This window comes from Diabrotica virgifera, chromosome 2, assembly GCF_917563875.1.
Source record: "Diabrotica virgifera virgifera chromosome 2, PGI_DIABVI_V3a".
Classification (NCBI taxonomy): Eukaryota; Metazoa; Arthropoda; class Insecta; order Coleoptera; family Chrysomelidae; genus Diabrotica; species Diabrotica virgifera.
In genome coordinates this window covers 239,434,578-239,448,038 of record NC_065444.1, presented here as the reverse complement: position 1 = coordinate 239,448,038, position 13,461 = coordinate 239,434,578, and the positions used below count along the sequence as shown (strand labels likewise).

At 32.9% G+C, this 13,461-nt stretch overlaps 2 protein-coding genes across 3 annotated transcripts in view; one reads left to right on the top strand and one right to left on the bottom strand.

The window, feature by feature from the left end:
* The first annotated feature begins 135 nt into the window (after window positions 1-135).
* Window positions 136-2,252, top strand: LOC114328524 (aminoacyl tRNA synthase complex-interacting multifunctional protein 1). 2 transcript variants are annotated; one of them, XM_050643131.1, is made up of 4 exons: window positions 136-157; window positions 231-314; window positions 398-889; window positions 1,906-2,252. In XM_050643131.1, exons 2-4 carry the CDS (start codon window positions 234-236, stop codon window positions 2,191-2,193), a joined length of 861 nt encoding a protein of 286 aa, XP_050499088.1. In that variant the 5' UTR covers window positions 136-157; window positions 231-233; the 3' UTR covers window positions 2,194-2,252. The 2 variants fall into 2 exon arrangements, with proteins under 2 accessions (XP_050499088.1, XP_028133190.1); XM_028277389.2 differs by having other exon boundaries at window positions 147-314.
* Window positions 2,253-4,207: 1,955 nt separating this feature from the next.
* The window catches only part of LOC114328526 (arginine/serine-rich protein PNISR), a 64,003-nt gene continuing 54,749 nt past the window's right edge, over window positions 4,208-13,461 (bottom strand). The window contains exons 10-11 of the mRNA XM_028277393.2: window positions 12,627-12,855; window positions 4,208-5,128 (exon numbers count right to left, since the gene is read on the bottom strand). Of these exons, the coding sequence (XP_028133194.1) occupies window positions 12,648-12,855 (208 nt within the window). The 3' untranslated portion in view covers window positions 4,208-5,128; window positions 12,627-12,647. The remainder of the gene's footprint in view (window positions 5,129-12,626; window positions 12,856-13,461) is intronic.

Sequence of the window (13,461 nt, the reverse complement as noted above, 5' to 3'; positions counted from 1 at the left end):
CGCATCCAACAAAAATTTAAGACTTGTTCAAAATTGCAAAAGAATGTGTTCTATGAGTAGTATGACTTTGCTTCCCATAGTGTTCTGTTTTATATCCACAGAAGTTTCTAAAAGTCCAACTGTCAAATAATTCTTTTCGAGGTTAGGTCAAAGTGAAGGTAAAGTATAAATTTGGAATGTTATTTTATTTAAGAATTCCAATTATTTCTAAGGCTGTAAACGTAATTTGTAGAATGTCCGGCAAGGGAACAATGGAACGTATAAAACAAAATGCCCAACTTGCTAAACAAACAATAGAGGAATTAAAAAATGAAGTAAGTTATTTATTTATGAAACAATTTATTTTACTTGTGTTGGTAGTTAGTATTGCAATAAATATCAGTATTTTTTATTTTAGCTGAATATAATAAACAACGAATATAACACCCTGTTAAGCAGGCAGTTACAAGAAGAAAATGCTAAGCTTTTAGCAGCTGTGGAAGATGCGAAAAAAAAGTTAATAAAATTGGAGGTCCAGAATGGAGTGAAACAAGTGCCAGTTCCAAATCAAACTGTCAATGTATCAGCAGTTGAAGCCCCCCAAGCTGACATAAATAAGGATGAACCTAAAGCCCCAGCTGAAGCACCCAAGCCCAAGAAAGAAAAGAAAGCACCAAAAGAACAAAAGGTTGCTGAAGAACTACCGATAGATGTGGGAAGATTAGATTTGCGCATTGGTAAAATAGAGGACATTAAAAGGCATCGTGATGCAGATACTTTGTATGTGCTGCAAATCAATGTTGGTGAAGAAAAACCTAGGACTGTTTGTTCAGGATTAGTTAAACATATTCCTATGGAAGAACTTAGGGATAAAACAGTGGTTGCCCTTTGTAATTTAAAACCAGTTAAGGTATTTACTTATTGTATTTTCAAGGATTCTATTTATTTATTCGTTAATATGTCAAGGATGTATTGATAACAAGGGAGGTGATCAGTTTAGAGAAGTCCCAGTTTATTGGCCAATTCCTGGTGAATAATGTTTCCTACTGAGTCATGTTGATCTTTATAATCAGTACCTAATGACTAACATCTGGAACACCTGTGGTAAGATGTTGGATAGTTTCTTTTTTGCTTGACATCCATATCGACACTTGTCATTTTGGACTTAAGGCTATTTGACTATATTATATTTCAGGTAATTTTTAGTTAGAATAACCTAATCTTGAATGCCCAGTAGGATAACATCTGTTTCAGCAAACATCCTTCCTGATGTCAACTAATAATTTGACACTCTATCACCTACATATTCTTGGCTTATCTCATTGAGATGTCGCCCATGCAGAGGGTTACTCATCCAGGTTTGCATTTTTTTCTTGCTTTGAAAGTTGGCTCATTACTTGTTCCAACAGTTTAAGCATAACTGTTTCATCTACTGCACAATTTAAAGTAGATGTCGCAGCCTGTGTCTGACAATAGGTTCTTAAATTAGCAGCCTACTTGTCCAGTTGCTTGCCTATGCCCATAAGTCCTCTTCCTCCTAGATACCATGGTAATGTTCTCTCTACTGTACTGAGTGTGATATGTATTTTTGTGCGTTTGTGAGAAGTGTTCTTGTTTTCTGCTGAAGATTTTCTATATCTGTTTTTGACCACTTTGTAATTCCAAATGAGTAGGTAAGGGCGGAACAGGCGTTATTATTATTATTATTTCAGATTTAACCATACAGCTCTTGCTTCCTTTAAGGGGAAAATTCACTCATCTCAGATACTTACGGTATCAAAAGGATTGAGTTCTGGTGGGGCTCTTTTCATGCTATCGAGCCCTATATTCACACTCTTCTTTTCTCACATCCTTATCAGTAATCAATAATTTATTAAAGTGTTTCTTGCTTTCAAACGATTATTTAAATGTTTAATATCATTTTAGATGAGGGGAATAACTTCAGAGGCTATGGTCATGTGTGCGAGCAGTGAAGCTGGAGTAGAAACCCTAATACCCCCTGCAAACAGTGGACCAGGAGATTTAGTTACTTGTGAAGGCTACACAAGACAGCCTGATTCAGTGATGAATCCCAAAAAGAAGATTTTCGAAACAGTTGCTCCAGATTTACACACCAACGATAATCTAGAAGCTTGTTACAAAAATATTCCCTTCAAGGTAGAAGGCAAAGGAGTGTGTTACTCGAAAACATTAAAAAATGTACCAGTTAAATAAAAGTCTGGATATATTTTAAGTTTATTTAAAGTGAAATAAAATTATTAACTATTAATACAGTACTGGGTTTTATTCAAACTGACTCGAAACATTAATTCAATAGGGAACTTGCATAAAATTTTAAATTTGAAAAAAATGTTATAAATCACAACGAAACATAATTTAAAACATGTATCAAAGATAAAGAAGTTGTTTCTGTGTTCCGTTTGGCCCCAAAGACGATTCTAAATTCAAATTATAGCAGCTAGCCCCAAAACGCGTTGTAACGTCATACAGTTATATGTTTACATTCTGCACCAATAAAAGCAAAATTGTATATAATTTTAAATTAGACATTATAAACGTCAGTAGAGAATACAGTTATGTGACGTCTCAAGTGTTTTTGATCGTTTGCACTATTTTAAATACATAGAAGATTTTAAATTTGTACTTCTAAGTTATCTTTTATTTTCCATAGTAAACCTTCTTTCCTTTCCTTCAAAAACTGTGTCAAACTCCAATATCAACAAACTGGTATATATTATTACAATGACATACGAGAAATATCATTAAAATATAAAGATTTTTCCCTTATTCTACGACGATGAGCTGGCCAAATACTCAAGTAGTTGGAGGCCAATAAACTAAAGAAGAAGAATATAAATATAAACATAAATAAAGTATAACTATGTGACGTCACGGGTCGTTTGAACTATTTTAAATACACAGAAGATTTTCAATTTGCACTTCTTTTATGTTATTATGAGTTATAAGTTATTAGGCCAGGAACCGAAGCTTTTCACCTCGCAATTTTTACAGAATGGATCGATTTGCTTGAAAATTTGAGAATAAGTAGTGGATAGTCCAAAGATCAAAATCTATATGATTCCGAAAGGCGCTTTTACCATGGGGGTGGTTGCCACCCCATCTCGGGGGTGAAAATTTTTTATTATATTTTGACCGCAAAAGTTGATAAAAACATTCATTCTAAGCAAAAAATGCTCTATACATTTTTTTGATAAAATTAATAGTTTTCGATTTATTCGCTATCGAAAGTGTTAGTTTTGTATAGAGAAAATCAACGTTTTTCGATATTACGATTCACTCAATTTTTACTGCAGAACATTTTTTTTCAAACCAAGTTCTTGGGAATTAAATAACCTACAATTTTATATTGAAACATTTTTTCGAATCTCTGATGCTAATCTTTCTATTCTGAAGAAAATGCATTTTTTACCAAACTACAAAAATTCGTTATTCACTTTTAACTCCAGTTTTTTTAAAATTAATTATTCTAAGCCAGTCAAACTTCTAGAATCTATTTATAATACATAATTAAATAAGAATGAATAAGCCCAATAACCAAATACACCGCTAACTTACATTATTATGCTTCAAATTGGATTTCTCCTTTTTTTTTCAAAAAAATATATTGATTTTTTAACCGTAACTTTTTTATTTTTAATGTTAGAAAGTTTGATAAAAAAAATTTTGTAGGTTTTTACAAGATCTATAAACCTATTAATATTAAATCTTTTCAAAATCCTCAGTCGCAAATAGAGGTGACTTTGAAATGGTTGGTAAATGTGGTTTTTGCATGTTATTACAAGTTTCAATTGTCAATAGCTCACTGAATTTTTGCCGTAAAAAATTTTTTTGTAAACCATGTTCTTGGAAATTAAATAAGCTACAATTTCATATTTAAACATTTTTTCGTATATCTGATGTTAATTTCGCTATTCTGAAGAAGAGGCCATTTTTTTCCAAACTACAAAAATTCGTTATTCGCTTTTAACTTCATTTTTTTTTAAATAATCATTCTAAGCCAGTCAAACTTCTAGAACATATTAATAATACATAAGTAAAAAAGACCAAACAAGGTCAATGACTAATTTTAATTAGGGTGGTGATTAGAGGGTTGCTTGCGATCACTTTTTCGCTGAAAAAAATAGGGGCTGACATTCTTTTCATTATGTCACTTAATTTTTGAGCTAGAGACTTTTTTTTCATTTCTGGTGATAGATATCTGGTGAAGAAGTACTTTAAATTAGTTTAAACAAGTTGTCCTCGAAAAATGCAGTTTTCCCGACTTTTGACTTTGAAACTAGAATATTTAGCATTTGACGAAGAAGAGCCAACATATAATAAAGTATAGCTTGATTACTATTGGTCCTAAAGAAAATTAAAAAAAAACGGTTTTGTTTATTTTTTCGAAAGGTACATTTTTGTTAAGTAAAGTTGTTTTGATAAAACGAAAACTTTTGGAGTTATTAGCAGAAAACTTATTAAAAACATTGATTTTTTAGATATAAAACGTAACACTTTCGATAGCGAATAAATCGAAAACTGTCAATTTTATCAAAAAAATGTATAGAACGTTTTTTTCTTAGAATGAACGTTTTTACCAACTTTTGTGATTAAAATATAATACAAAATTTCAGATGGGGTGGCAACCACCCCCATGGTAAAAGCGCCTTTCGGCATGATATAGATTTTGATCCTTGGACTACTACTCCCACTACTTATTCTCAAATTTTCAAGCAAATCGATCCATTCTGTAAAAATTGCGAGGTTTTGTTCTATTTTAAGCTTCATTACTTTAACTATATTATGAGTTTTTAAAGCGTGAAATTTTGGAAATATCATTTTTAAACAAAATTGAATATTATTATGTAATAAAAAAAATGTGCAAGTTCCCTATTGATGGGAATCAACATTTGTATCTATTTTGCTTTTGTTTGAATCAAACATTGACAACATGTTTTGTTTAAATAGTAAAACTTGATTCCTACGAATCTAACAAAAGACATAATATTATACAATAATTTTAAGAAGTCTAAAAACTACTTTAAACCTAATTATTAAAATGTGCACTTGTAATTTATATAATAATATACATAAATATCACCATTGAACTGTCATTCTGAAGAGGCACTTCCCAGTGCTCACATGACACCTAGATAAACAAGAATTTAATCAATTTTAATTTATTCTTTACCAAAAATATGCAAACGAGTAGTATTTTAGCTGTTTCTAGTAACTGGGTCGTGAATTGGTAACATAAACATTTTTATCATAGTAACATAACGGTCCATAGGAAACTCGATGGGAAATTCCAAAGTGTTGAATTCCTGCTTTCCTAATTATTTTACATCAAAAGTCATGAGATACTATTTGTAGAGGACTGAAGTATGTATTGTAAAACACATGTTCAAAGTTGTTCTACGAAAACGCATTCCCAAAATCTTGCAAAAAATATAATACATTGGTCAGAGTATTGTAAAATTTAGGCCACACGTAGTACAGAATATGTTTAATGGGTTGCATTCGCTTACAATGAAATTAGATAAACAGTATTTTTTTATTTAGCTTAAAAATGCCTCGACAACTAAGACCACTGGGATATGGTACAGTTAACTTCGCAATTATTTTATAGTGTAATGTGTTGAGTAAAAAGGTCTTCATCATTATCATCATGCAACCTCTTTCGTCCACTGCTCGATATATGTCTCTCCCACTTTTCGCCACACTCCACGGCTCTGTGCGTCTTGTTGCCATTTCTTGGATATTCGTTTAATGTCGTCCATCCAGCGTGTTGGTTGGTCGCCCTCTGTTGCGTTTGTCTTCTCTTCGGCGCTAGTCAATTAGTTTTCTGGTCCATCTTGAGTCTTTTATGTCTCAAGTTGTCGTTTACGTGGCCTGTCCAATTCCATTTCAGCTTAGCTATGTATTCGACGACACCAGTGATACCTGATTTGTTTCCTCAGGTCTTGGTTCCTTAGTTTGTCTTTTTTTGTCACGCCGAGAATCGATCTTTCCATGCGCCTTTGTGTCACTTGCATTTTTTGTGAGCGTGAGAGTTTCTGCTCCATATGTCATAATTGAAGAAGAAGAACGCATTGGTCAAATGTCTTCCGTTTCATAGCTATCAGGATCTTGTTCTAAAAGATGTCCTTAGTGAACCATACGCCGTCCAAGCAAGTGTGAAATGTCTTGTTATTTTAAAGTCTACTTTATTGTTGAATAAGAAATAAGATAATAAAAATAAGAAATTATTTTTTTTTATTAATTTTTAAGAATTGTCAATATTTTATTGTATGATTTAGAAAAAGCAATATAGTTAATGACATGTACTCAGTTAAGGAAAAATAAGCAATAATGTTTTATTCAGGCAATAGTGTGAGCAATGCCAGATCTTTATTTAGCGTAAGATATTCTAATAGATAGTCCATTTGGTGAGACCGCTCCCGTCTGAAAAACATTTCTAATTCGGTTTCTCTGCGGATTCATATTAAAAATGTCCCCTTTAAACAAATCTGAAGGGTACCGGACGGAATTTTTGGGCAGAAATTGTTTAAACAATTTTTTTAAACAAATATATAATATCACCTTTTATTGCTCCAAAAAATATATTTTTAGGTTTTTTGGGTCATTCTAAACAAGAAAAGTATCTTGTGATTTTTCTCAAAAATTGACAGTTTTCGAGTTATAGGCGATTTAAAATCTAAAAAATGCGATCATACGCATTTTCGAGGCTTAAAAACTCATATTTAAATTAGTATTTTTAATGGTGCCACTAACTTGGATTAAAGTTTAAACATTCCTTTTCAAGATTCCGAAGAGTGATCGGGTCTAACTTCAATTTAGACCGTAGTTTTTTAATTGGTAATTATGCGAGTCCCTCCGGTTTTTTGCCAGTGCGGCACGCACTCTTTTCAAAAATCTCCTATTTTCCCCCTAAAATATTTTTTCTAGATTCTTTGGGACATTCTAAATAAAATAAGTTTCTTGACATTTTTCTCAAAAGTGAATAGTTTTAAAGTTATAAGCGGTTTAAAGTCCGAAAAATGACAAAAAAACACATTTTCGCATTTTAAATCGCTTATAACTTTAAAACTAGTAACTTTTGAGAAAAATGCCAAGAAACTTATTTTATTTAGAATGTCCCAAAGAATCTAGAAAAAATATTTTTCGGGGGAAAATAGGAGATTTTTGAAATAGAGCGCGCCGCACCGGCCAAAATATCGGATGGACATGCATAATTAACAATTAAAAAACTATGGTCTAAATTGAAGTTAGACCCGATCACTATTCGGAATCTTGAAAAGGAATGTTTAAACTTTAATCTAAGTACTTGGTAACCTCAAAAATACCGAAAAAACCGAATTAGAATTTTTTTTCAGACGGGAGCGGTCTCACCACATGGACTACGACCAATCCCAGGTTATACAGAAGAACCCGCTTATTAGAATAGCGGTTATAAGAATGTCCCGGTTTAAAGAATAGACATTGAAGATCCCGAAACGTTTCTAATAGCCACCGATGATCGGTTATTACAATATGCCAGCTATAGGAATACTTTTGTTTGGCACGAAGGCAATTCCAATAAGCGGGTTCAACTGTACAACAATTCAAAGGATTTAAAAAAAAGTTTGAAAATACTGTGACCATGATTTGTAATTGTAAGTGTACAGTTTTATTATTTAAGAACAAATAAGAAGTAATTTATGATAATTTCTAACATTAAAAGATTAAAACTATAATAAATGTTAGAACAATCCGCCATTTTGTACTAAGTAGTATCTCAATTGATTGTAAAAACTAACTTTCGTCTAACATTAGCCAGAAAGTGTGGCGTTATTTTTGCACACTATTTATTAATTCGCATTCTTAATGCTTCAATATCTGTAAATTTTTGGGCACACCAAATGTTGTATTTTAGATGCTCCCAGATAAAATAATCGTTTGGAGCTAGATCTCCCGAGTTTTTAAAGGAATTCCTTAACCTTCTGGCTATTGTGCGCAGGGCACCCATACATTTGAAACCAAAGTTCTTCTTTATCTCAAGTTATTTCTGCAAGTTTAGGTAAGATCTCTTATTGACTGTCTATTACATTGTTTTATCTTCATTGTTGTATCTTCATCATGCGACAATTAGTTGAGAATTCAATAGAATTCGACGAGCCCATGTTCACATGTTTTGTTTTGTAGATCTGAAACAGGCATTCAACAGAGTACGACTGAAGGACGTGCTCATTACTTGGAAAGAAACACCTAAGTCAGAAATATAGAAACATAATCGAAGAGCTCAATAGATCCAACCAAACACGAATAATAATCACACACAGGCTCACGGAAAAAATCAAAATCAATGTCGGCATTAGACAAGGTGACAGCCTCAGCCCATGAGTATTTAATTTGATAATGGATGTTGAATGGATGAATGAATGAGAATACTTTGCTACGCAGATGATGCTTAATAGCCGAAAACGAAGATGACTTACAACGCTTACTACAAAAATTTAAAATAACCGCTGAAAAGTATAACATGAGACTATCAACAGAGAAAACTCAATCGATGCTAATATCCAAGAACCCAATTAGATGTAAATTAGCAATGAACGACCATATAATTGAACAGGTAATGGATTGTAGATATCTGGGTATGGAAATATATAGCGACAGGGGGTCTACCCTAAAATCCCGACAGCCACAATCCCGACGGCCAAAATCCCGGCACGCCAGAATCCCGACAGGTTTGATAAGTTTCTTTTTAACATATAATTACATTTATTTCTTGTTTTTTTGTTTATGGCCATCTGTTTTTTATTTTTTGTTACTAAACAAAAGTATGTATTTACCATTTAATATGAATATGAACTAATTTTCTAAATAAAATTTTTAACATGGGTATATGAATTTAATTATTTTTTTTGCCAATATATGTATAGTCCAATAATAATATATAATCAAATCCTGCATTCAAGTTTACTTTCATATAATAGATATCATGTCACTTACAACCTTCCATTTCAGTAAGTATAGCTTTTATATTATAAAATGAAGTGTTTAAATAATTTTTTCTTTTAAAATACATAATAATTAGTACCCGTACGTACTAGTAAGCAATAATTTTTCAATTTCAATACTCTATAATATGATTTGGTATTGCATTTGAAAAGGAAACAATAAATATTAAAAATGTAGTGGTCGGAATTTTTACTTATGCGAGGATTGTTGCATGTCGGGATACTGGCGTGTCGATGTTTTGGCCGTCGGGATTTTGGGCGCACCGAGCGACAGGCATCTGTTTCAAGAAACAAAACAGCACGCAACGAAAGCAGCAAGAATATCTGGTTTTCTGAGGGATATAATCTGTCGGAATAAATAAGTATATGAGCACTGAAAGCAAAGTCCGCAATTATGACATGTGTTAGACTCGTACTGACATACGCAGCTGAGACAAGGACCGAGACAGCAAAAACCAAACAAATAATGAGAATAACAGAGATGAAAACCCTAAGATCCATAAGAGGTATCACACTCAGAGATAGGATATGGAACGAAGACACATTGAGAGAGTTCAAGACGTAGTGAGATGGACAAGAGCATGTGGAGAGACCACATAGATCGGATGGACCCTGAACGTATGGCAAAATGGGTGAAGACACAGAAGTCCAACACCAAGCGACCCATAGGAAGACCTAAAAACGATGGTACCGAATCGCAGCAGAGACTGTAAAACAAGAAACAGGACATCTTCTTCTTCAGGTGACATCTCCGCTACGGAGGTTGGCAATCATCATATCTATTTTAATTTTTGAGGCAGTAGCTCTAAATAGTTGTTTTGAGCTGCATCCAAACCATTCTCTCAGGTTCTTCAGCCATGAAATTCGTCTTCTTCCGATGCTTCTTCTGCCATCTATCTTTCCTTGCATCATAAGTCGCAGGATGTCATACTTCTCGCCCCGAATCACATGTCCGAGATACTGTAGTTTTCTTTCTTTCATTGTAAGTTCAACTTCCTTTTCTTTAGGTAAGTGTTCCTAGGTAAGTGTACTTTTTTACTCTTTCGATCTGATGGCCCTCTACGATCAAGATTTCGTTATTATTATGGTTGTTTTTACTAATTTTCATAAACTTCGTCTTTTTGATATTGAGAGAGAGTCCGTACTCCCTACTACACCTTTCTATTTTCCTCATGAGTCTTTGCAGGTCTTGTAAACTATCGACTATTATTACTGTATCATCTGCATATCTGATGTTGTTAACTAAGACTCCATTTACTCTTATGCCGACTGTTTCATCTTTCAGAGTTTCTCGCATTACGTCTTCAGAATAAGTGTTAAATAATAGAGGTGATCGTATGCAGCCTTGCCTGACTCCTCTCTTTATTTCCATTTCTTTAGATGTTTCTTTTTCAATTCTTACTATTATACTATTGCTTGCTGATTGTAATAGAGGTGTGTTATTAGTCTTAAACCTCTTTCATCTAGGTTTTTAGTTTTCAGAATTTCCACGAGTTGATCATGGTTTACTTTATCAAACGCTTTATTGTAGTCTATAAAACAGACGTAAAGAGGACGGCTAACATCCAAACATCTCTGTGTCAGCACGTTGAAGGAGAATAATGCCTCTCTGGTACCCATACCATTGCGGAACCCATATTGAGTGTCACTAATATCCAGCTCCAGTTTAGAGGGTATTCTGGCGTGGATAATTTTCAGCAAATTTTCAAGGTATGTGACATTAAGCTTATGGTTCGGTAGTCTCTGCATTCTTTGGCAAACACACAAATGCTGATGTCAACATTTTTCTAGGGATGATTCCCGTAGTATAGATAGCATTGAACAGTTCTACTATTATGTCCAGGTTTTTCATCTGGACCAGCAGATTTATTGGTTTCCATAGAGTCTATTGCCTGACTAACCTCTGATTTGGTTATCTCTGGGCCCACATCTCCGATTTGGCTATCTACGGATGTACTAGCTTCTCTCTGGTCATGAAATAGTTCCTCGATGTACTCTTTCCATCGTCGTAGTTTTCGTTCTGTCTCCATTATAATATTTCCATTTTTGTTGAGCAATATATTTGAGGTTCTTCTATTTCTTATTCCGGCTAGTTCTTTGACTTTTTTACGTAGGTTGAAGTTGTCATATCTGTTTTGCAGTTCTTCTATTTCTTTACATTTTTCAGAGAAGTAGGTTTCTTTAGCTTCCCTAATTTTTCTTCTTATTTGGTTTTGAAGCTGTTTATATCGGGTCTTATTGATGGTTTTGTTTTTCAACGAAAACTTTTCGTTTATAAATTCGCAAAAGTGTGTGTGTGTTATTGCGTTGCCGCTCCTGTAATACTCAGATCAGATTTATCGATGGATTCATAAGTAGTTTTTTCTTCTGAATCCAAATCTGAAAACGGCATTTCGATATCTCTAACCGTCTTCGAGATAATCGACCTCAAAGCCTAAAATGTGACGTCACAATCCATTTATTTTCTGCCGACACACTACACCTCAGTTGAAATCGTTGATAGTAAGTAGGATAGTTTTTGATCTCGATTTGTTAAGCAAAGCATAGGTTATTTACATTTGAGTTTGACACTTCGTGAATGTCAAACTAAATTTTAAATTAAGTATTAATAAAATATCAATGACATTTGATAGTGAATTTAATTATTATATAAAATAAATAAGATGTTCAAAAATACAATTTGAGTATATTTTAAAAGCAATAATTTATTAACAGCTTTAAAAAGGTTTATACGAGTATACGGCCTCCCCTTTAATGATAAATGGACTGTTCCATTCGTTATGAAATGAAAATTGTTATTATAGTCGGTTCGCTAAACTCGACACAACTGGCTAGTGATTTTAGTAGGTAATTTTTTGTTTTTTGACAATTTTGCCAAAATTGGCAAGATAACTAATTATTTAGTACTTATTAACAATTTAGTCATTATTTTTTTTGCCAAATTGGCAAAATTATTGACTAAAATCACTAGCCAGTTATGTCTGAGTTTAGCGAATCGACTATATGAAATAATATTGTTTGGAATAAAAAATTATGGTCTGATATGTGCAATTACATCCTTCTAATGGAAAAAAATATTTGAAGATTTTTCTCAAATTATGGATACCAACAACATTTTCGTTTATAACTCTTTTATTTTTAATTTGACGAAGAAAAGTTATTCTTCATAAAAAGCTCTTCATGCTCTAAGATTTATGATGCAACCATCATATATAAAATTTTATTAATTTTATACGAGGTATATAAAAAATATGAATTTCGATCAAGAGTAAAGTGCCTTTATAGTTCATAACATTTAAATTAGAATGATATAATTGCACATTAAAACATAATTATTAATTCTAAGCAACTTTTCATAATAGCAATTTTCCATATTATGAATTAAAATACGTAAATAAACAAAGTTTTCGTTATGATAACGCTCGTATTTTCAGCTTGTTCTTCTTTCATTCATCAACTCTAGAATTTCCTCCGTCATCCATTCTTCTTTCTTACATTTGGTCAAACAGGACTTAGTAATATTAAAAGAAGAGGAAGGCATTGTTTGGATCGGTTTGTCAATTAGATACATTAGCCATGAAACAACTACTCTTTGCATATTTTTCATCTTAAAAAGAACCTTAAGAATTGGTAAAAATATACAACCTTTTGGGATTCGATTGTCGATCAATGTCTGTGAGATCGCTTACCCCTACTGCTACTATCTGACCTTGAGCGCCTCCTCCTCTTTCTATCTGATCTCGAACTAGAAGGTGATCTTTTTGAATATCGGCTTCTAGTCGAACTTCTCGATCTTCTCGATTTGTCTCGCGATCTCGATCTTTTTGATCGTCTGTACGAAGACGATCTAGACCTGCGCGATCTGGAATATGATCTAAAAAGTGAAAATAGTTTTTTTCAATTCATAGTATGGTATAATTAGGCTCAAACCGTGACATCCAAAGTAAAAGTTATCCTCCAACACAAAATTGTGCTATATGGTCCACATATAGTCCAGTAAAAAGTTATACTATTTCGAGCGTCGGGTTTGGGTAGGAGTTGAGGGAGAAGTGGGTAAAGTAGTTTTTACGTTTTTCGCAAATATTTCGAAAATTATGCGGTTTAGCGTGAAGAAGGTTCTATACAAAAATATTGTACGTCAAATTTAAAACAAGAAAGGCCCTATGCATAATTGTTCTAAAATCAAAGGTTCCGGAGTTACGGAGGGTGTAAAAGTTGAGGTTTTCCAAAATTTTGATAAATATCTTATGCTCAAATTATAAAATTATTATTGAGGAAACTAATTTTCTTTAACAGGATTGTGTTTTATAAATGTAATTTGCTATTTCAGTGGTCGGTTGTATGCTAGTGATACTTAAGCCCTTGAAGGAACGTCAACCTCACTACCTTCTCAAGTAGTACTTTCTTTAACGGTAAAATATTGCAAAACCTCTAAATTTTAAAGAACCGCTTGGATTGACATGAAATTTGGCATACACAT